The sequence below is a fragment of the Corapipo altera genome, unplaced genomic scaffold (genome assembly GCF_003945725.1).
Source record: "Corapipo altera isolate COAL_440 unplaced genomic scaffold, ASM394572v1 50, whole genome shotgun sequence".
NCBI lineage: Eukaryota > Metazoa > Chordata > Aves > Passeriformes > Pipridae > Corapipo > Corapipo altera.
This window is the reverse complement of record NW_020884889.1, coordinates 13,471,641-13,495,539: the sequence shown is the minus strand read 5'-3', so window position 1 is coordinate 13,495,539 and position 23,899 is coordinate 13,471,641. Positions and strand designations below refer to the sequence as shown.

The following is a 23,899-nucleotide window of genomic DNA, read 5'->3' as shown; positions in this document are numbered from 1 at the left end:
ATAAAGGTAAAAAATTAATTTACCGCTAGGGAGTTTACAGAAATAAAGGGAATGGGTCCAAATAGATAAAGATAATGGGCCTAAACTAGCCCAAAATCTATCTGGAGATTCAGGATTCCACCCTTGTGCTCTGTCTCATGGTGTCAGTGTTGGATTTTCTTCATCTCCCCTCACTCTGGATAATGGAGATACATTACTAAAATAAACACTGATAATATTATACCATTCATTTCTTGTTTTGTTAGTCCATGATAATTGGAAATTCAAAATTTTAAGCAATGGTTGAGATTTTGCCATTACTGAAAGGTCTTTCCCAACCTAAACAATTGTATGATTCTAAGATACCAGGAGACCATACCAGAGACCAGCAGTCCCTTTTGTTTTGCAATATAAAACATTATACATGCAAAGAGGAAAGCAAGCAGTTTCTGCTGTGAGCTGCCACGTTCATTTTAGGGAGATTAATCTCACAAAGGAAAGCATATGTGGAACTGGGTCACAGCACTTCACATGTTCAAGCTTGTGTAAGATACAAAGTGATCAATCCCCATAAGATCTTTGTAAAGTGAACAAGGTTTATTATTTATAGTAGTAAACAGGCTGGCATTTATCTTTTCAAAGCATGGCAGTAGCATAAAACATGTTTTAACTTTTGTTGTTTTCAGTTATTTGCATTTTAAAAGCTCTACTTCGAGTCGTTATACCTTTCTTGAGTTTCATGATTTATATAACAAGATACTTGCATGTACTGAAATGACAATTCTCAAAGCCAGTGAAGAATAAAAGAGCGTGTCACAGCATGGAAATTCAGTGTTATAATGTGAAGGCATATATATTCTAATATGCAATTATTGCACCTTTTTAAGTTATTCTTAATGGAGATAGCAAGATCACAAAGCCCCCCTAGCAGAGTGGATGCCCTACCTCCTAGTCCTGATACCATCAGGAAATGTAGCACAAGAGTGAGACAGCACAGTCAGCGAAATTTGTCTTCATTTATAGTCTAATTCAACTTCAATCACGTAGAAGGGGAGCCTGTTTAGTGCAGTGGTGTTAGAAAATGAGCCTTAGCAGAAGCTGAAGTCAGGTTTAATGACAATAACTGTTTGGAGTATGTGCAGCAGTGCATGATGTGTTTAATTCCTGTCATTCTACAAGAAGCAATTTTCCTTTCTCCTTTCTCACCAGCAATTCCTGCTTATCCTCTCATTCAGTTTGGGCTTTTTGTTCTATGACAATTACTGCTTCGGTTTTCTCCTTAAACTTGATCCTGGTTAGCTATACATCACTAATGCTCTGCTGAGCTAAGAGCATTTTTCACTGATCTATGCCAGCAAAAGTCATGACTCTCCCACATATTTTGTAATCTCGAGGCTATTTATTGAGATAATCCTTGCATGGATTGAGAGCAGCTTTTTGTGTTAGGCCCAGAGCTTCATCTGGTGGTAACTGCTCAGGTTGTCCTGTGGTCTGTCAGCCAAAGTCAGCCCTGGAGGGGGAGGAAATGCTGGGTGAGGAGCCTCTTCTGCAAGTCTGCAGCAGCTCCTGGGATGAGCAGTGTGAAATGCTGCATGTTGCTCTTTGAGCTTTACTTGATTTAAGATCTAATGCTTTAGAAGTACTGCCCCCGATTTTTTTTTCTGGATTTGGGAGCTGGTTTGGGAGTTTTTCATGCTTTGTGTTGACCAAAGTTCTGCTGACAGAAAAGGTAGCAGAGAGCTTTGGTCCCAAGCAGCATTCCCTGTGCGTTGTCCAAAGGAGCATCACAGTCACCCTCAGAGTATTTTACTTAATTAATCATCTGCCTTTATTGAGATTTTACAGAGTGATGCCTTTAGAATATTTTTTTCCTATTGTCAGAGTACTGTTAAATACTTTTTCGTATTTAACTAGTATTGTTTAGCATTACTGGTATTGTAATAGCGTTGTTAAATACTTCCAGCCCCATCTCTGTGGTATTGCGGCACCTATGGATCACAAAGGTACATTTAGCATCGTCCTTCACTCGCCAAGAGTAACAGTGACACCCTGTGGCAAATTCAGTAGAGGCCTTGCGCTGAATTCCCTGGTTTTCTTTCAAATTTGCCTCCGAATTTCTTACACCGTGGGGAGTATCACAGGAGGATCCCTCCTCTGCACATCAGTTCATCAGGGGTTCATCAGTTTGTCATTTGTCTCTCGTTATACGTTTCCATTACTGGAATACATGTCTAATGAGCACTTTAATTCTAAGATACAGAGAACACTCTGTGCCCCAGATGGCCAGATGCTTGAGAAGGTGGAACAGGAAACACAAATTGAGAAAAGAAGAAAATATTACATTTCAGTTTAAATTGACTTCACAGGAATATACTGCTGTTCATTGACTTTCATACTGTTTTTCTCTGACATGGAAACTGCCTACTGAACTGTATCAGAACGTAATGACAAAGATATCCACAATATAAAGGTATCCACAATACAAAACTGTACTACATAAACAAATACATGTTGAAGTTAGGATCCTCCTTTTAACTTACTTACATCATTCCTTTGGTTTGTTTAATGAACCTAAATAGCACAATTGCTCTGTAATTAATGTCATAATTCTGATTCCCAGTTAAGTCCCTCACTGCACAGTACTATAGTTCTACTGTGTTATCTCATGCTGATATAAAAGGCATGTACCCCAGTTAAATAGTTTTCAATGAGTTTAACCTTTGACACTCAATTATGCCTTTCAGGCAACATAGCTGGCTGAATACTATGGTCTGCACACTGCAAATGGTTTAAGCCTCATGCATGCAAAATAGCTGACAAAAGAAAGATTTTAAAACTTCATGAGAGGAATTGGTCTGCTTTTGGCCATTTTGGGAGCTTTATGGTCGTGGGTTTTTTGAGTTGGGTGTTGTTGGTTTGGTGGGGTTTTTAGGGGTGTAGGAAGAAGAAAAAAGTTAAGAAATACTGGGCAAACACCCTTGTGAAACTTCATATGAATCTTCTGTTATACACAGATTGCCTTAAAAAATTAATGGACATGCAGGGAAGAATGTCATAAATTAGATTTTGTGTCCTCTGTGCTTGAAATTAAGCCCATTATGTCTTGTCCTATCAAGAGTCCATTCAGTTTAGATGTTTGGGTGGCAGGACAGTTTTTTTAAGCAGTGGAATAGACTGCATTAGTCAGTGGCTTATTTTTCAAAGATTGTTCTAAGCAAGTTCCACAAGTGCCTATGGCAAATATTTTAGGTAGAGTTTGAGATCTGTTTCAAAGCAGAGAGAGGGAGCAGATGACTTCCCAAGGCTCCTCCCAGTCCTTCCTTTAGTGAGTTTATGGTTGTGTCAGTGAACTTTGTGTTTTGAATAGTATTTTGTGCACATCTACTTTCCCAAGTCTCGTTCTGTTTGCTCGGGTTCCATCCAGAAAAACGGTGCCCCCTCTCAGTTCCTCTTCCCTTTGGTGGGCTCTACAGCCCCGTGTTTGGTGCCCACAGAGAGTGACCCACAGCACGAGTGCTTGTGTTGAACAGAGCAAGCACATTGCTCCCACCATCCAAAGCCCTTGGTGTCCCTGAAGGACTGGCACACAGCAATCCCACACTGGAGACCAGCGTGGAAGGGAAAATAAAGGGGCAGCTCCACTTTCAGGCCCAGCTGTTCCCTTCTATTTGGCTTTACAGGATGTCTGCAGGTCAGGGCTCAGAATGAAGCTCTGGCAGCCCCAGTGTCTGTGCACTGCCCTCCTGGCTCCCTGGTTGTTCCTCTTTGCTGTTCCTGAGGGGAGCATTCTGCCATACGAGGTTAAGATGAAGACACAGGGACTCCCACTGTCCCTTGAAGAACTCACTTATCCCATATGAGCACTCCCTGACAGCCTGTGCAGACAAGACATTGTTGACCTGTGTCTCCCTCCAGGGAGCACTTCAGAGCTTGAAGACATGGCTTGACATTAGGTTTTACCTCAATATGAGTTTATTTGGGCTCTTAGTTATTTGCTTTAGCTGAAATTTAGGGAAAAACATTTTTAAACCAGCAAAAGTAAAACTGGATAGGGCTTTGTGTATTGTTTTTTATATGGATCAATCACATGAGATTTTTTACAAGGGAAACATTTTATTAAAATCCTGAATAAATTGTTTCTCTGATTCCTTGTATGCTCTTCATATCATACCAGATTCCCTCAGGTACAGACTTCCAAATACAGAACAAAAAAATTATTTGGTGTTTGTTCTGTCTCTTTTTGTTTCTTTCTTTGTTATTTTCTTTTTTTTTTTTTAGTGAAACATCAGTAATAGCTTTTCCACTGCACATGGCTAAATATTTAAGAATAGATAAGAATACATATGTGGAGCAAGAATCAATTTTTAAGGCAATTCTTAAGAAATATTTGCAAGCATTTCATTGTGTCTCTTTAGGGAACTGGGCTTTCCCCTTAGCTGCCCTTGTAAATACATTTCAGAGCACATGGATGGTAACAAAGCTGCCTCTGTCATTCCTGGTTTGTGTCAGCATTGGAAGCCAGAGCTGCAAAAGCTTCATGTATCTTTGAGACTTTGAATTGCTTTCAACTATATAGGAAGTGAATATAAAATGAGGTGTCAGACCTGTAAAGATGAGTGCATTTCCTTGATTTTTACACACTACACTGTCTTACTGAAGTTAATAGCGTAAGATATCAGGGCAGGTTTTTTATTCTTTGTTTGTTTTAAATATGGTGACTCTGTGGGCCAAACCATCTTTCATGGAAGTGATGAGAAATTTGCCACTGATTTTCCAGCTAAGAATAGTTTTTGCAATACTAGCCTAAAGAAAAATCCATTAAGAATAGTGTAGAGACATCCTATTTATTTATTTATGTTAACACTAATGTGAATTGTGTGAATTAGTAGTATTTTTGTATATGAATTACTGTTAATAGTATAAATTAAGAGGATATTGGATGAGGTCTTTTATTCTTCTCAAGTGTTTAATCCTGCATGACTTGCAAACATGAGGAGCAATATATCATGCTCTTAATGAGGAAGTCAAATTAACATATATATTTTTTCCTATCTAGATTAATATGCCCCATGGGTGCTGACTTTGATTATGTAATCCCTTCTGTGAATGGAAATTATTATCTGGAAATACTGTGAATGCAATTAGCAATTTGAATCTGCTAAACTATTAGTCTACTTAAACATGATGAATCAGTTCTTTTACTTCAATGAATATTTCTAAGGAGAACATAAACTGCATTTTATTTTGCATTACATTCTCCGGGCAGGTCAGATTATCACCTTCTCTTTTGTTTTCAAACCTTTCTAAGTTTTTATCAATACAATGAAGCAAGTCACAGGAATACATGCCCACTTAAAAAATATTTTATATACATGTTTTACCTTGTCTCAACTCCACCTGGTTGTTAATTCTAAAAGGTTACAATACTTAAGACCATGTGATTAAAGTTTCTTGCGTTGTTCATGAATCATCTTAGTCTACAACTACATTATATAACACTATTTAGTTTTCACACACAGAGGATATTTGCAAAACTAAACAAACATTTTCTGATGGCATCTAGATTTTGAACATTGGTTTTTTTAGTGCCAATTCTACCTCCCCAGGAAGTCAATAGTAGAGAAAGTCACTGTAAAAATGTCCACTGATTTCAACTAAGTAATAATTTGCATCAAGATGAAGAACCTTGCCAAATTCATATTAAGCAAATTATACCAAGTTGTCTTTATTTTTTAAAAAAAGAAGGATGGGGTGTAATGGGGTGGGTGCAGGTGCTTATATATAAAAGTATGTGTGTATATATATATATATATATATACTGCCCAAGCCTGCAATACTGGAATGCCTTTAGCAAATTAGGTGCCAGCTTCACCAATATATTACTCCAGTTTTACACAGTGCTTAATTTCCTGACAGCAACTAGAGTAGTGCAGTGGCAAATGAGCACCTCAGCCCCGAGGGGTGGTTGTTGGTTATCCATGAAGAGCCTGCATTTACTGCTTTGAGCCAACACACAGACCTGGGTGACAGCAGCATGTCACTGGTACATGCAGGTAATTTGGGTCACAGACTGGAACAAGACTAGAGTCTGCCTACTGAGCCAGGTAAACATGAATCCCTCAGACAAAATCTTGCAGTCATGGTCCAGCCTCTCCCCATCTTGGAACCTCCTGCTTCATTTGGTGGATCTGCTTCTGTAGTTCGTCTCTGTCCAGCTTCATTTTTGCTTCTAGAACTTGCCGCAGAGACCCAATGCTCTCATAGATGGCTGCAAATCCTAATTGCAGGTGAGAATGCCATTAGTTCATACCCAAGAGCAAGAGCATCCCATAACCACTGTCAGAATGTGCTTCCCACTGTAACACCCTGCTTTGGACTAGGAACAGCAAAAGTTCTGAAGGAAAATGGGATGTAACTGTGTTGGTGGCAAAAATGCCCCTGGTCACAGCTGAGCTATGGCTGTGTGTGCTCTGGGGAGGGCACTGCCAAGCTGGCAAGATAACAATAATACCCCTTATTGCTGGGAATGTCACACCCAGTGAAAATTCTGATTAATGCCACAGGTGTAGCCATTACATCTGCCCCAAAAGTATTTAAATTACTGTGATACAAACAAGGACATTTTGTATATTCTTATAAGTTGATCACCGTTACCACAATTCAGAGTAAAGGATTTGATGACTATGGTCCTACCAGCATTAACTTCGGCTTTCATTTCTTTTATATCTTCATTTATCTCATTTTGGAGTTTGCCAATGCGAATATTTATCCTTTCTTCAGTCTGTTTTGCTTCATGTGCTTCCATGCTTATCTTCTGCATTTCTTCTATTTTCCCAATTTTCTCTGCCATTTGGTTGAATTTCATCTCAAAAGCTCTCTCACTCATTTCCTGGAGCCCAGAAAAAGAATTTTAATGATTTACTCTGCATATGAAATAACAGTAGTCTTTCAAAAATATTAAATAGATATTGACTGTCTTTGATCTGGAATTCAAAGGTGTAAGGAATTATACTTTTTTATAAAATGATTTTAACTGACTTGATTACTGTAGGCTAAAATACTGATCTATTTAGCAGTGATCAGATCTATTTAAAAATTCTTAGGTTGTGGGAATGTTATACTTTACATCAGTGAAGACACTTAGGCAAATACAAAGGCAGTTTGAAAATCTCACTCAAATAGTAGCTCAATTATATCATCTTAGTTATTAATAAAGCATTTTGAATTACTTCCTGAGTAGTACTATAGGACATTTTAGAGAAACTTACCATGTTTTCCTTAAAAGTCAGTGAGAGTTGTTCAACTTTTTGCACAAGCTCTTTTTCAATCTTTTCAAGTTCCTGTTCCAACCAGCTACGTGCAGACAAAATCTGACTGCTGAGTTCCTCAATGGCATTTTTTAATCTAAGAGCACAACAGAAGTTAGCAGGTACGAAAGGGCAGAACTGGTCATTCAGCAGTGACTTTTTTTATGAACGTGTTCATAAAATAACATAATGGCAATTCGATACATTCTTCTCACCATATTAAGGTGAGTCTTTGAATTGTAAGGCTACTAAACTGGATAAAGTAACGTTGTTTTAGAAAATAAAGGTGAAAGAGCACAACAAAATAGCAGTTATTTATACAAAACTCATCACAAATTTTGAAGCCTAGTAGATGAAAATTCATTGTGGTATTGAAAATAGAATATGATCATCCATTCAGATTATAATCTTTGTGCCCAGAGGTCTTAAATCAGAAGAAAGATTTGGTAAGATTTTGGTGGCAATGCTGGTTCAAGTGGCCCCACTTACATTGCCTGTACCCACCTCAGCTTCACACCAACCAAATGTGCCAGTGAAACTGTTTCTTTTCTCCAGTGAGTATTTGAACTCTGGGTCTATTCTCTCATCTGGTTTGCCAACAGTTCTACTGATGTAACTGGTGGGATTGCAGGAGGATGGCAATAAGCAGTAAGGAATAAGGATGTGGATGGCTTATACCAGAACTGCCTGGAGAGGAGTTAATATCTGAATTGAATATAATGTCCCCATATAATGTCTGGTAGTAGCACAGTAGCTTATCATTAATAATTTAGGTATTTCAGTTATATTCATGTTTGAAGCCAATTTAAAGCAGTAACACTTTGTGAATGCTGTGCTTTGCTTCCTGCTTGAGTTGAACATTTTGCCCTGCTCTGGACAGCCACCTCCAGCTTTCATTATTTGGCACAGTTCTTCCAGAAGGGCAATGAAGGCACCAGGTCACTCTTACAAAAATCCTTAGTTGTGTCATTTAATATGAGTTCTGCCCAAATACTTAACTAGGGACTTAATGAACTTTTCAAAATTGCCTAAGCACATCAGGGGCAGGATTCCTGCTGAAAGCAAGTCCCACTTGACAGACCATTGTGCTTTTGTAATATCTGTGGAGCAAACACGTATTCAGAGAGGTTCATGCTTTTGTAGACCTGAAGATTGCAACAGTCAGACTTGGAAAACTGAGGCTCTGCCTCCCAGGGTGCAGGGCAGCAGCACTTACTTGGTGTCCAGGAGTTGTAGCTGTTGGTTGCTCTCTTTGTAGGCAACCTTGAGCTTTGCTTCTTGCTGCATTATCGATTGCTCTACTCTGCTCAGCAGGTGAGAAATCTGAAACAAAATTCAGAATTTATTATTTTTCAGCAGCATTTCATCACAGTTTCATTTGGGACATTTTCATAACAGCAGGGAAGGTCTTAGAGAGATCAGTTCTGCTAACGTTTCTAAAATTATTGAATTGGCATATTTTACTTTATCTTGAAAAATACAATATCTCTTAACATGAAAGTATCGACATTTGGAAAACTGTAATTTTTTTTTTTGCCTTAAATAATTGAAATAGTTTTGCCTTGAAACCATCTGCCTGCTCCCCCCTTGAGACAGCTGGATTTGCAGAATCCAAACATCTCCACATTGCCACATAAGCACAGTAAATAAATAGCAAAGCACTCCACCAACAGTGAGGGGTGTGCTCCATCACTCTGTGTATATGGCTACTGCAGGGACAGAAGGGCTGGGTTTAACTGGGGATAGGTCATTACTAGAAGAAAACATTTCTCACCAAAACAACCATCCCACTTTCACAAAACAGTTCTGGCTTACAAGATGCATGACAACATCCTCCTGACATGCTAAGGTACTACACTGAGCCTTCTGAGAAAGGTAAAGTGGATTTTAACCATTTACCTACCGCAAAATGAAGATGTAAAATACTTTTGTTGACCAAGAAAATGGGAAGGCCTTGAGATGGAGATATGAAGAATCCTTTTCCTTAATGTCACAAGTCTCTGCTTGTATCTAGTGCTCACTTCCATTCTCAAACCCAATGGAAGAGAAACCTGACGGACAGATTAATGGATTCACAGAACCCAGAGCCAGTTTTGTTTTGCAGACCTTCAAAAATTGTGTTCAAACAGATATAGAATCATCCTGGGAAGGCCAAAACATACAGGGAGAGACACTGATGCTTGCATTGTTGTAGTTTTGTGGAGCATCCATGCCACGTTCACATTCCAACCTCAGGAAGCCATTCAGGCCAGAAATCACTGACTTTTGTTCGTTCCTGGAGTCCTTTCAGATGCCTTTACACACTAGTCCTTTCTACACAGCATGCTGAAGGCAGAAATTAAGGACCTTTTTTCAGTTAGACCAGTACACTAACGCAGGTAGGTACCAATATTCAATGTAATAACGACTGTGAGCAGCTACACCTTTGCATTTGTAAATCTGTGACCTCCCAGGATAATAATTAACAGTACTGGAATCTGTGGGAATTAGACTGTAACGCTTACCTGTACATGGATTGCTTTGGTCTAAATACCATACCTGTATTTCTGCCTCTTTGATTTTAGATTCTAAGATCAGCTTGGAGGTGTGTTGGTCTTTACTTAGGCTCTGAAGTCTTTCATATGTAATTTTATGCTCTGCAGACAGTCTGGCTAACCCAGCATCACACCTGTTTGAATAGATAAAAGAAAAAAGCAACAGCTACATAGAATAGGAGGTCCAGGCTTTTTAAATTTCCCAGTTTATACTGGCCATTTCTGTGAAATTGCTGGCTGTCTAGGGAAACCATGTCTTATGAGACTGTAAGAATTGTCATGTATATCTCATAGTATTCAGCAAACTGCTCTCAAATGGGCTCAAGGTCCAATAGTCTGACACACACATTTCAGTCATCTTGACACTGCCACAATATGGGCAGGCTGTGTTATCAGTCAGGGAAATCACATCAGAAAGGCAAAGGTGCACAATTCCATTACCTTGTGTTTTTGTCATACTCCAGAATACATCTGATTGGATGTGTATGATTTCGCCTACATGATGAGAAGCCTTAATGATTAAGGACCATTTTTTAATTATTATAGCTTTGTATTTTTATTTGTGAAACAGTAGTATACAATTAATATATGTAGTAAACAACACGGGGCAAATTTTAGGGTTCTTAGTCTTTATTTAGGTAAATAAATAAATTGTCACTGAAAGCAGTGGCAATTTTGTCTCAGAAAAGATTATGAAATGAAGTCCTGGAACACAATAATTATTGTTTCTTTTCTTCACATTGGAACATTTGATGCTGTAACATTTTCAGTCTAAATGTGCTCTAGAATATGTGCATTTTCTACCAGATTTCAAAAAGAATTTGACCAGGTGGATTTCATCTACAGTAATACAATAAAGGCATTAACTGAGCTGTAAAAATGTACATACTGTGATTTCAGGAGTAAGACCTCTGTGAAGTATGACTCATGGACAGTTTTTTGCTAAGGGAAATATGTAACCAGCAATGTTACCAAATTCGATCTAGAAAACTGATGGGGAACAGACAGCAGTTACAATCTGAGGGAGAAAAAGGCAATAAAATGGAACAAGCTGAGGCACGTTAAGTCATTACCTAAACCAATGACACACTTTATGCTCTTTTTAGTCGCATTTCAGTTTGCAGGCTTTCATTTCAACATGCATTTTCATCACCTCAGTTACAGTAACTGCCATTATCATTAAACATGAAGGGAAAGTCCCAACTAAGATGCCAAATGGAGCATTTGCTTATTATTATGGTACGATTTCAATAATAGAATAATCAGTCACGCAAAATAGCACATAGACATTATAAAAGTTTTGGAAATCAATTTCTGGTGTAGCGGTTGAGCACAGTGAGAGCAGTGAGTAATATCTGTAGGAAGACCAGCTGAGGTTTACACAGCACTGAACTTTACTTCTGGGTCTCACAATCAGGCACTTCTTTTAGAAAGATGAGGAAAACCAAATCTCTCCCCGTTGTTATGATCAGAGAGAATCAGAGCAGTGAAATCATCTCACATCTAATCACCAAAATGCTGTGGGCTCCAAAAATGGTTAGTTTTGTTTCTCTGAGGCATGACTGAAAATATAAAAAGCAACAGCTTTGAAACTACTGAAGCAAATGTAAACAGCGAGCATCTGTAATTCTTTTTAAAGCAAATAAATGTTCTGGCTTTAATCACAGAGCATTTCTTTTCTTCATGGAACTCAGTTACCTGGTCAAAGGGTTCATGTAGTTCCATGGTAACTGAAACACTAAAATTCTGACTGTGTTAATTTAGTGCCAGCCTGGTGTGTATTGATCAGATTATTTTGGTTTTTCCGCTATATCTGTTGTACACACTCACAAACACCTGATCAGTTTTGACCTGGAAGAAAATATTAGTGTTCAGTATCAAAGAACGAGGTTCTGATATTAGCTATGTGAGTACACATTTTGAGTTAAAAAGTTAGGATAGTTAAATAACTTCGCTGCCTGCTTCCACTGGCTTTCAAACAGAAAGGGAGGTAATAATGAGATGAACATATGGAAAAGCATGGGCTTTCTAACACTTTTGATTCAGGTTTCTATCATATGATGGGTTGGAAGATAATCAACAATCTAAACGCAAGGGAACATTATAGCTTGGAATTTTTCCCTGTTAAAAAAAAAAAAAGTGAGAGGGGAGAAAAAAAATGGCACACTACGATCCCCACTGAATTCCCCACACCTCTGTAAGTTCTTCTTTGAGTCTTCTTTATGGATTCATATTAAAATGACAATAGAAGTCTTCTTAAAAATAGAAATACATGTTTCTGAACACTGTATTTGATTTAATCAGACTGTCTCTATAGATGTAGCCAGTGGGCTATGGGTATAAAGACAGAAGTTGGAAACAAGTTTCAAGGTTTGGTCATCCTTAAAGCACAAGGAAAGACAGGAGAAATAGATTAAGATTTCTAGGATGGATCCTGGTTTAGAAATATAAGAGCTGAATATAAAACAGTTTTGTACAAAAAAGTGCACAATAAATAATTCTCTGAAATACTGAAGCTGTCCATAAAAACAACCCAGGGCAGTTTTTCATATTCAGTTGCACACGTGCACTGTTAAAATTTGGACCAAAGGTGCACTAGAATGTGTTTGTTTTGCTACTGTTTCATTTGGGGGGACAATTTCTGAAAGTTCTGATTGCAAGCTGTGTACTTAGGGGAGATTGGTAAATGAAGAATAAATGGAGAGTTTTCATACTGCTAAGTATTATCCTCAATTTCAGAATGCAGTAGAATTCTAGAAACCAGTAAAGTTTATTATAAACAGTTAAATTATCAAACAACTGCCTTCCAAGCTGTAGTAAGCAAAAGCAGTAGTTATTTTTCTGGCACACTGAAGAGCATTTTTGTTGTCTTCAACCTCTAAAAATCCAGACAGAGGTTGTTCCAGTCGGTATCACTAGAGCCTAGATAAGGCTGAGAGCTATGCCAATACTCTGCACCTGGGTACTCTATACCTGTGCTGTAATGGTACCCAGAGAGATGTTAATGTTCCTATTTTATTATAACAGGAGAGGTTTCAATTAAAATGCCAGTGTTTCAGTGAAAAACAAGCAGTGAAAGGCAAGTTGACACGTGCAGGGCAGGCAGCAGGAAGGACCAGCAGAGCTGCTGGATGGTGCTGGTGTGGCCCAGGAGCCCAGAGCAGCCCCCCCCGCTCACCTCCTACACAGCAAGAGCCAGAGCACAGCAGATTTATTGTACCCAAGAAGTTCATAAATTCAGCGTGTCCCAGACGCATCAGACTCATTTTCTGTGCAGTGCAGGAAAATCTGCCCACATCTAATGAGTCCAGGTTGTCTGAAATGAATCAGTTCTATAATGTGTATAAAAAAATCATCTATATATGCAAAGTAGGCCGAGTTAGAACACGCGGAGTTGCTGTTTCTCTGGATGTTTTAGCCATCAGGAAGCTTCTAGAAACAGCTATTGATATCTTTACAAGGAGGCTGCTGCATTTAAACTTTCCAGACAAACGTTCATAGTACACAAGTAATTCTCTAAATAAATGATAAGGCACTACTACTGAATTTTATGACTTAGTATCACTAGAAAAAGAATTGTTAAATCTATGTTATATAAAATTGACAACATCACGGACAGGAGGTTGGAGAAATGGATCTACTGGCATCTATTTAATTCTCTGCTGAATGTGTCACTGTATTTAACAGAGGTAATATTTTTTCTTAAAGTTAATAATAATGCTGATTCTTGGGAATCTTTCATGGTGAACACTGTGATAGTGCTTTACAAATTCATCCATAAATTGTGCTTAGTGAGAAATGGTCCAGAGACATGAGCTGCAATGTGTATTCAGTCATGTCCTGATAGCAATAGTAGTTGATTTTATGATTGAGTGAGGTGTGTCCAAACCTCATTCCTCCAAACCAGGGGAGTGTGGTTTGGAGCTGTGCTTTAGAACTGCATGTAGGGATCCCTGTTCTCATCATTAGAAGCAGCAACCCTCAAGAAATAACAAGACAGCTGTTTGATGATATATTGACATGTTACAGAACAGTTGGTGTTAGGAAATAAACACCACTCTCTCCAATACTGAAGTTGAATAGGATGTTTAATGTGCATGTAATTACTGGAACTGAAATTTGGCCAGAATCCTAAGACTGATACTAAAACTATTACATGACCAAAGGGCTCAGATTTTGGGATTTACTGTAGTGCAGTGTGTATGAACTGAGCCACACTGAGTGTGTGTCTGCACACTGCCAGCCAGAGCACACGGGCTGGACTCAGTGAGCCTGTCACTGCAGCCCGAGCCACACCTTCACTGGGGCTGAAAGCTGATGCAGGGTAAGCTGGTGACCCACAGGAACTTGATCATGTTTCTAATGTTTCACTCTGAACTCTTCTGAAAGCTAGCACGGCTAGATGTGAAAGTAAAATTGCATTAGGTGAGTAAAGTTTATTTTACGTAAGGAACATTGGCTAGAGTAATCAGAAACTGTTTATCCCAGGGAAAATTCTGTATTGTGCCAACAGCACAACAAACCACTGTCTTGACCATATTCTCCAGCTGGTGCTGTAATCATTATTCACAGCAACACTAATTTTCAAAGTAGAATATGTCTGTAAATAAAGGCAAACAGTTTTCCCTCATGGAACACTGCTTTAACTTGATTTCTGATAAAGGGAAGAATTTTTTTCTTCCTCATTCAGGGAATTTTTGTCTGTAGAGAGCATGCTGAATAGAAGCACAGAGGGCACAAGCGAAGATAACAGTTAAAAGACAATAAACTGATTCTCTTAGGGTAATGACTACAAATAGCCTGCAGTGGTTGCACAGTCTGACATAAGGCAGATGGGTTTAATCTCATACAATTATCAGATAAATTGCAACCCAAGCACAGTACCAGGGCGGTGCCCTCAGTAAATAAAGGAGGAAACGCTGGCACAGAGTGTGCCAGTCCCCACCACTCCCCTTCTGAGCACTCAGGGCAGGCAAGGGCCCTGCTTTGACATCCAGGCCAGCACCTGTTTCTTCTCTTGAGTTCTGTTATTGGAGGCAAAGACACTACATTTCGCTTCCCAAGGTGTCAATAATGGTGTTGCTCCAAATGTGGACCCCTCTCAGGATGTAGTATGATCTCAAAGTGGACTTTTTACATAAAGAAGCAGGAAGATCTAGGCATGTATTTAAGGGGATTTTTCAGTGAAATACATATATGTGTGTGTGTGTCTCTCTCTTTCTCTTTCAATCAGTTTTCTGATTTGACAAAATAAACTAGTTCATTCATTTTTGCTAAAGCATAGTGCATAACTTACTAAATTTGTAATTCTTTTTAAAACCTCTCTGAAGTATTCTTTACAAAATGGGCTATGAAAGTTAGAGTGGAAGCTTCAGGCAACTGAATAATTTATGAGAAAACTTCAGTTCAAGAAAATTCCTCCCTGATTTTTTCTGTAGCCTTTTGAAGGTTATCACTAAATCAGCTGATGTACAAAGAAGAAAGAAAAATTACCTGTGCAATGTAGACAATAGGTCAAATTCAGGACAAGTATAGCTCCATCAGAGTTATTAGCCAAGCTGCTTTAGGCCAGATTAGGTCCTTTCTCTGTAGCTGTACATATCCTCTGTCTTTTGTGTTCACCTTTAGGGACACTTAACTCAATGCTGCCGTACTGGGGTTTGTAAACATGTCATTGATGGCACAGTGAAGTCTGTGTAGCTGCACAATTGTAAGCTGGAGTATCAGGCAGCCTGTAAAACCTCTATTATTGTATAGCTTTCTGTTCCTTATGTGTCATGTAGCCTGTGGTTTTTAATATGGCTAACCAACAACTGAATGTGCAGATTTTTATTTCTAAAACATATGCAAAAATGTGCAACTATTTTGTTCTTCACAAGTGCAGATTGTTCCGTGCTGTCTTTCTAATTGTGCTAATTAATGTGTTTCAAAGATACATGAGTCTAACCACAGTACTTTTTAAAGCTGAACCAAATCCAAATTTGCCAGAGGAATTTGAAGTCATTTATTTAAAACTAATTTCAGGAATTTTAGGAATTAAGTGTGATATTATTAAGTTTAATATGTAATACTGGAATGCAAAGGATTATTATTCATTCAACACAGAGCAAAATTATCCTGGGAATTTTGCCAAAGTTGAATTCAGCCCATTATCATTCACGTTAATACTTCAAGATTAAAGCAACATTAACTAGCCCCCAAAATACAGTTCCATGTTGACTTTTACCTTGCAACTCTTCCCCGAAGATCCCCTAAGCCAGAAAGCTGCCGCATTTCCAGACTCTTCAGGGTAGAATTTGTTCCGTAGCTGAGATTGTCTCTGACACGTATCTGTTCCTGCAGCATCTACAAAGCATTCATATGCAAATAAAAGCTCAGTATGTCACATTTCATGTACACTTAAAATGTCACTCACTATTTTTCAGTCGTTCAGTACCCTCAGATAGCATTTTATTATTACTTTATTAAAACTTTGTCTTGCAATGTACTAAACCAGATATCTTTTAGGCATTTGATTATTTCTTGTTATTAGTGTCCAATCTGCACATAAATACCATAATATGCATAAAGTATAACTTGACAATAAAAATGAAAGGATAAAAGATAGTGTTTTTTATCCTTTTATTTTCCCCACCACGCCCCTGTTGCTCACTGCAGCAGAGGTCACAGGTGAAGTCATGGATCTGCATGGGATTAGGTCATAAAAATGAGCAGTTGGGTTTGGTTACTTGGTGTCATCAGTGAGTCAGAAGGGAAAGAAAGTTTATTACAGAGCTCAGGCATTTCCTAGTGTTTACACAGCACAGCCTTTGGACTGAACTTGAGCTGGGTATTAGTGTCGCATTAATTCATTTTTTCAAGATTTTCCAGTGCAGCTTTTGAAAGCAAGCTTATTAGAACCACAAAGGCTTCTGTGTTTATATGCTAATATCCTGTGCTATTTTCATAGCCCCTGAAAGAATTATGTAATTTGCAAACACTTTTTCAAGTTGTAAAAACAGTTTATAAACTTACAGGATCTTCAGACCTCATCTGACCTCTGCTTATCCTGTGGTATAAACTTTCTTAGGAAATCAGCAGGAATAAGTAGCTGGGATGGCGTTAGTGCCGTGGAGCATTCCTGACATACCTCAATGTCCCGATTGAGCTGCCTCACTATGGCCGTTATGTTTCGGATGTGCTCCTCCAGGAGCTGCCGGGCCAGCCGGTCTCCCCCCCCTTTGTTCTGCATTCTGTGCAGAGTGTGAACAATGTCCTCCTTAATGCGAAAAGCGTGTTCCACAAGGGCCGCCGTTGTTTTCTCATGGCTTAGGATCCTGTCTTCCAGCTGATCCACCAGGCTGGCAGATGCCAGCGGCACCGCTGTCAGCGCCTGGCTGTGCAGCGGGATGTTCCGAACCCGTCTAGTGCAGAAGAATATCCAAGATATTGTTAAGTTCCCACATAAAACTCTGCAATGGCTTTCCACGGGAGACAGTGCAATGCTATCTGAGTACTGGGAGAAGCCCCAAAATACTCACAGAGGGCCCACTCCTACAAATAAGGAGTGCTGTGTTGGCTACTGCGTGTGTCTTGTACAAAGGCAGGTCAGGCTCCCTTTCATTCCCCTTAAGGGAGCTTACAAAAGCATAGGATCTTAAGAAAAGGACATTAGCATAATAAAAGTAGTTACAATTCAGAACTAGAATTTGATTAAGAATCCAAATTCAAGCCCCTTTATTGAGTTTCAAAAGTAATGTTATTTATCTCTGCAGTTCTCAGGCTTAATCCAAGCCGTAACTGTAGAAGGTAGGTATTGTAAAACAAATGCAAACAGACTGAGATTAAAAAGCAGTAGCTTGTGTCAATTCCTTTTTTCAGTGTCTATAGCTATCCTGTAATACACACAGAAGCTTGTTCCCCCATGAACTGGACAGGAGTATATGTGGGTACAGAAAGATCAAAATTATTACAAACTTCTCATAGTCTTAGAACACAAATTTTCCCCCCAAAATAGCTTACATTTGGGTACCTTGAATATTTGTCTATATTTTTCAAGGGTGCAGTGCACTTGCATAGCTTCCATGGAATGCAATGGAGCTCATGGGTGCTGAAAGTAAAACAATTAGGCTGCTAATGCATGCAATCTTTTCCTGCCACTATATTCTGTAAAGAATAATGAAAATTTTCAGAAGCATAAGTGGAAGATACAAGTTCAACCCCACTTTGAAAGAGGAGATCTTTTCTTAGAACTGCATTATTTACTGTGCATTCTCATTTTCATTCCTATTAATAAGCCAAATTAGCAGTTCAGTTTCACCATGATGATACTGTAAGAGATGGACGAGGACTCTTAATACAGGTCACGTTTGGCTCTGGGTTTTCACACTTGTTCCATGCTATTAGAAGACTGGCTAAAGTAAAGTATTGTTGGACTTCTACTCAGTTACAGTTTAAGTTATTTAATTTATTTGGAAAACGGTTAAGTAAAAGCTGAGTAAGGAATTGTGATTTGGGCCATGATTTGAATGTTTACAGTATTTCACTTTGCTTTGCATACTAATGCCAAAGTCCCAAGTCACAGCATTACTATATATAGGGAACCAAGAGACACATAATACTCTGCAATACGAAGATTTTAATTTTTATATTCCAAACTGTACCTTTCAGAAGGGGCAAGAGTTGGGAAGATTGGGCTTCGGTGGGCCATTTTCTGGTCAATAATTTATGTCTGTTGAAAAAGTACACATCGAATTATTGAGTAGTTTATATCGGCACTGAAATGACTAAATTCTTCTGCTTTAAGTGCACCTTTAAGTAAAGTTTAAGATTAAAAATAGATACAAAAGAACAGAGACTAAAAACTGCTAAAAAGCTTTTTATGGTGAAAATTATACTCTTGAAAAGGCAAGGGTGACAGCCTTGAAACTGAAATCTGCTGTTGACCTACAGAACCGGTTTGGCAGGACAAAGGTAAACAAACTTCTTGTCCCCAATCTGTTTCAGACATAATTAATCAATGAATAATAAAGTAAGATCTACAGGATTATCGTAAAACTTAGGAAAATATTGACTGGAGAGTCAAATACAAATGTTTCATTACAGCAGATTATTAGGGATACGGTGCTTTTCAGGTAAAAGCATTGGCAGTCAGAAACCTAAATAAAATGTGTGACATCAGCATAGTTTAGCAAAATTGAGTCTTTTGCTAATTTGTCTTGAAATCTAAAAGATTACACTTCATGTTGTAAGTAAATTCTTCTGTGGTAAGAATATAGATTATGGCTTTAATTTTTAGACACTGCCAGCCAGACTGTGACAGACATTGCAGCAGAGTAGGTCTATTCAATAGCTTCAGAAAGATATTTTAATATCTTACTGTGGTACCAGTACCTGGCTCAGAAGCTTTGTCTGCTGACAGAAATTAAATTAATGACAAAGATGTTAGCCTCAATCAAATCCAACCATTCTACCCTATATAAAACAAATCAACATTTTTAAGTATCAAGAGAATGAGCACGGCCTAAGCCTGAACTCCCTGGGAACCAAAAATCCTCACTGAAAACTAAAGGCTGATGTATGAAAAGAATTTTGCAATTGCTGATGAAATCCTGTGCATTATGCTTTACCAGTAGAAAGAGAAAAATGGGTTATGGAAATAAAATAGCCAAACAGTGATTGTGAAGAAGCAATAAGGCTGCCCTCCGAGATCTCAGAATGCAAAGCATGTTTGTGCTTTAGAAATGTATGAAAGCAGTGCCTGAGAGCAGAGAGCAAACATTGTCACAGTGTGTGTGTTCTATTTATAGCATGGTGCTTCAGAAACTACAAATTAGGGAAAAGAATAGTTTTAAGAGAAGGTGGATTGCTGAGCAGCAGTGACAATAGACAGGAATTCAGAAGGTCGGAGTTTAACTCCTTGCTCAATCTCTGACCCACTGAACTTCAGACCAGTTATTTCCACGCCTAATGACTCAGTTTCCCCATATGGAAGAGAGATAACGATACCTACCTCCCTGTTTAAGTTCTTACATGGCTATAAGTAAAAAGCAGGGTATAAGAGCTGGGAATCATTGTGATGACTTCTGCATTCAAAATCCTGCACAGACACTGAAGGTCCAGTTCTGCAATCTGTTCCTCACACCGTCGTTTCCCCGTTGTTGGTTTTTAAGCAATGCCACCACTCTCCAGATGTCCCTCCTGGCTGTATCCCCAGGTTACACCACCTGAGATCATGTACTCTTACACCTCTGGGTAACACATTTTAATGATCTTGATGCAGTGAAGCATTTGAATGCAGTTTAACTGTAAACACAGGGGTTATCCCACTGATTTAAGAAGAGCTGTGTGTGCTACAGCAGCAAAGCACTGGATGCTACCTAGAAGAACAAAGAACAAATAGTAAAGTTGGCACAGTAGCAGTTTCACAGTGAAATAAACTTATAAAAGACAACCAAACAGTGTTTTAATCTTACGGCCTTCGGTATCTATTTATTATCAATTGGAAAAAAATGTTTGCAGCAGAGGAAGCATAGGTTTGCTTGAAGCTTTAACTTTTTCTGCCAGACTACCATTAGACATGCAGCTAAATGCAAGTATCTTGAGAAATTGTGCACATGGAACAAAAGTCACACAGATGAACGTCTCGGTCATTTGTTGTTGCTAACTTAAGCACTTCCCTCAGTACACAGTGAAATATCAGCAGTTATCGGACTTCTTGATCTGATCCAATAGCCAGAAAGGATGTGTTCAAGATCTTGTTCAGCGGTTGTACAAAACTTTCCTGCAGTTTGGAGATATTTGCAATAAACTGTAACAAATAGATGTCAGAACTAATGACAAATTCCTTCTCTATGAGTGTATGTAATACCAACTTAGACTTGTAAATATAAAAGAAAACATAAGATATTCTGACACCTGGATTCAGAGGAGTGTAATTTCACATGGCTGCAATTCTAATGGCAGTAAACTGGGACCAAGTTAAATATCAGTTTAAATACTATCTACAGGTGCTTAATTTTATTTTAATGATGTTGTCTCCTACTTAATACTGCTATAGCAGTTTAAGTCATGATATATTAACCCAGTAAATATTGGGTCGGTTAATTTAAGTTACTGAATAGTCCAAATATACCTGTCACATGGACAAGATAAAAGATTTTCCCCAGCTGTGAACTGTATGCCTGATTGCCAAAAACAGCAGTTCACCTTACACACAGGGCAGCTTTTCCATAAAAACATGGATTACTTCTGTATTGTTTCTTTAAGTCACTGACATCAGATGTGTAAAAATCACCCATGGAACACGATGAAAAAACACTTTTAGCAATGTACAGTTCACTCCTTGCTATTTGTGCTGTGGCTTCCCTTCCCCACTTCTCAGACTGCCTTGCATGTTTATTTTCTGTGGATTCTCCATTTCTCCTGTTATGAAGAATAATCTCATCAGTAGTGTTCAGTTCCTCATCTTCCATGATAACCTACATCTAATACTTGCTGTAATGTCTCTGCACCTCGGAGTGTTTTTCACATTCATTCTCACAATATGCCTGCAGGGTAGGAAAGCATTATTATCCCTGAAAACATAATTTCCTTCTGTTGCTGCTAGGGAAGTGAAGCACGGGGTGGGCTATGTGACTTGCCACAAGTCACACGGGAATCAAAGCAGACTGAAATACCTGCCTAGGCAAACACTTTAATCACTCTTTTCTTCTTAAAATAGCAACCGCTTTGGTTGCTGCGCAGGGAACGTGTGACACCACCCCGGCAGCTTCCCAGTGTTACTCTGAAGTGCTCTGGGGCGACGCTTTGGAGTAAGAGAAAAAGTCCTTGTGTTGCACCTCAGCAAAAAGACGGGTCAAAAGGCGGCGGTGTCGGGGAGAACCAGTCCCCGCCGGCCCCCTCTGAACTGGGGGGCGAGGGGTGCGGGAGGGACCCCCCGGCAGCGCCGCGCCCGCGGCTCCGGGCCAGGCCAAGGGCCCTCTGGGGAAACAGGTGCGACGGTCGTGCCCGTGCCGAGGGCTCTGAGCGGGGGATGGCGCCGGAGCCCTGCCCTGCCCTGCCCTGCCCTGCCCTGCCCTGCCCGCGGCTCGGCCCCGTGGCGCGGGGTCACGGGTGGGCGCAGCGATGGCTGCGGGGAACACGGGGCGTGCGACAGGCGACAGGACACCACGGGTCACACACCACTCGCGGCCATGCAACACGGAGGGACAGAGCCGGGACGGGCTCTGCGCTCACTCACCGGTGCTGGCTCGGGGCAGGGCAGGGCTGCCCGCCGCTCCCGCGCATCCCCGGTCCGAGCCCCGCTCCGCTCCCGAGCGCCGTGGCCGCCGCTGCGCCGCCGGGGGCCCGTCCGTCCGTCCGTCTGTCCGTCCGTCCGTCTGCCTTCCCGGCCGGCTGCGCGGAGCGGCTGGGCTGGGATCGCAGGGGAGCGCTGGATGGGAGCGCTGGAAGGGAGCGGGGCGGCCGCCGCAGGCCGGGCTGCGGGAGCGGGAGCGGTTGCCAGGACGCCGTCGCCATGGGAACGCGCTGGAGCCCGGGGCGGGCGGGAGGGAGCCCTTGGCATCGCCCCCTCCCCGCAGCTATTTCCCGGCAGCGCCCGACCCTCGGGAAGGAGGGAGGGGAAGGGCCCCGCACACACTCGAGGCTCGGGGTCGAGCGGTGGGCACGGAGCGGGGGCAGTGCCCGCGCCTCCCGCGCCCGCAAACACCGGCCCCCAGACGGAAAGTTCGGCGGTGGCAAACAGCGGTGACTCCGAGTTTCGAGCCGAGAGTATGACTAAAGGCATGGGGGTTTCCAGGGCTCACATCAAACCGTGTCGGAATACAAGATTGTTGAAATCAATGGCAAATACTAATCTTGTTTGTGAGATTTCCAGGTTACATTTTCAAACGAGACCTAACGTGCAGCTTCAGTGAAACTTCACATATCACAGCAAATGAGAGCTGTCTGCTTGTACAGCAGAGGCGTGCGAGCTGAGAGAAAGTATTACTAGATAAACAAATCCACAGAGGGTGTGTCTGCCTTCACTTTTGTTCCTGCTTGTGTCGTTCCTTGGATTTCGTTAGTTACAATCACCTTGAGTAAACAAAGGCAAATGAAATCCGAGGCAAACTGCACCACTTCACTCTGAAATAGCAGATTGTCTCTGTTTTTAGTTAAAATCCATGCCACATCCCATATTGTTGTATAGGCAAACCATTGCAGGACTGGGAATCAGTCAGATGTGAAGGATAAAAGGGTTATACTGTGCACATGCTATTGTGGAAAACAGGACAGGGTCTGAATCCTCACTCTGTTTGACCTATTTATTTTAAAATTCGATGATTATTTTATCATCAAAAGATCGGGCCAGAAAGAAAACATGCCATAAGTGCTTTCAAAATGATGAACTGAGAGTCATAGGACTGTGGGATAATTCAGCTTACAATGGACCCAGGAGAGAACTTGGCCAACCTCCTGCTCCAGGCGAGGTCATTGATGAGGCCAAATGCAGTTGCCCAGGGTTTTACCCAACCTGCTCTTGAAAACCTTCAAGGATGGAGGCCCTCCAGCTTTTCTGGACAGCCTGTTATCACCCATGCTTGTTTGGCTCCTGGGGGAGGAACATTTTCTTTATCCCTACTCTGGAACCCCTCTTGTTTGCATCTATGTTGTCTTCCCACCATGTGCCACGGTGAAGAGTCGGACTTTGCCATCTCGATGACTTCCTCACAGATGCTGGGGGCTCTTGTTAGGTCCCCCAAAGTCTCCTTTCATCAGGCTGAGCAATCTCTGCACTCCCAGCCTTTCCTCAGGGATCCAGCCCCCGACCATTTCACTGGCCTCTGCTGAACTTGCTGATGTACACAGCTGTATTCCCTGACCTGGCCAAACTAGACTAACTTCATGCTCTTGTGTAGGTATTTTGTACCTGTCTAGGGATTTTTCTTGCTAAAGGACTGCTCAGATACTCAGTGTTTTCTTGAGTGTGTATGTCTGCAGAGTAGGGCTTGAAAGCAAATTTTTAGTTAAAGCAAATTGATTGAAGTTAATTTAAAAACATAACATTTGTACCTCCTACTTCAGTCTTGAAAATAATGTTAAAAGGTCCCTCCATGC

At 40.4% G+C, this 23,899-nt stretch overlaps 2 protein-coding genes across 3 annotated transcripts in view; one reads left to right on the top strand and one right to left on the bottom strand.

The window, feature by feature from the left end:
* Positions 1-23,899, top strand: part of MYO1E (myosin IE) — a 112,272-nt gene that overhangs the window by 3,257 nt on the left and 85,116 nt on the right. The gene's annotated exons all lie outside the window — the stretch shown is intronic.
* Positions 556-22,284, bottom strand: FAM81A (family with sequence similarity 81 member A). 2 transcript variants are annotated; one of them, XM_027644452.1, is made up of 11 exons: positions 22,041-22,284; positions 19,812-20,178; positions 18,463-18,530; positions 17,832-17,909; positions 16,950-17,223; positions 16,047-16,165; positions 9,825-9,954; positions 8,503-8,609; positions 7,248-7,383; positions 6,673-6,868; positions 556-6,256 (listed from the first exon to the last, which is right to left on the bottom strand). In XM_027644452.1, the coding sequence occupies exons 3-11, from the start codon at positions 18,507-18,509 to the stop codon at positions 6,117-6,119; spliced, it is 1,227 nt and encodes a 408-aa protein (XP_027500253.1). In that variant the 5' UTR covers positions 18,510-18,530; positions 19,812-20,178; positions 22,041-22,284; the 3' UTR covers positions 556-6,116. The 2 variants fall into 2 exon arrangements, with proteins under 2 accessions (XP_027500253.1, XP_027500254.1); XM_027644453.1 differs by lacking the exon at positions 17,832-17,909 and having other exon boundaries at positions 22,041-22,282.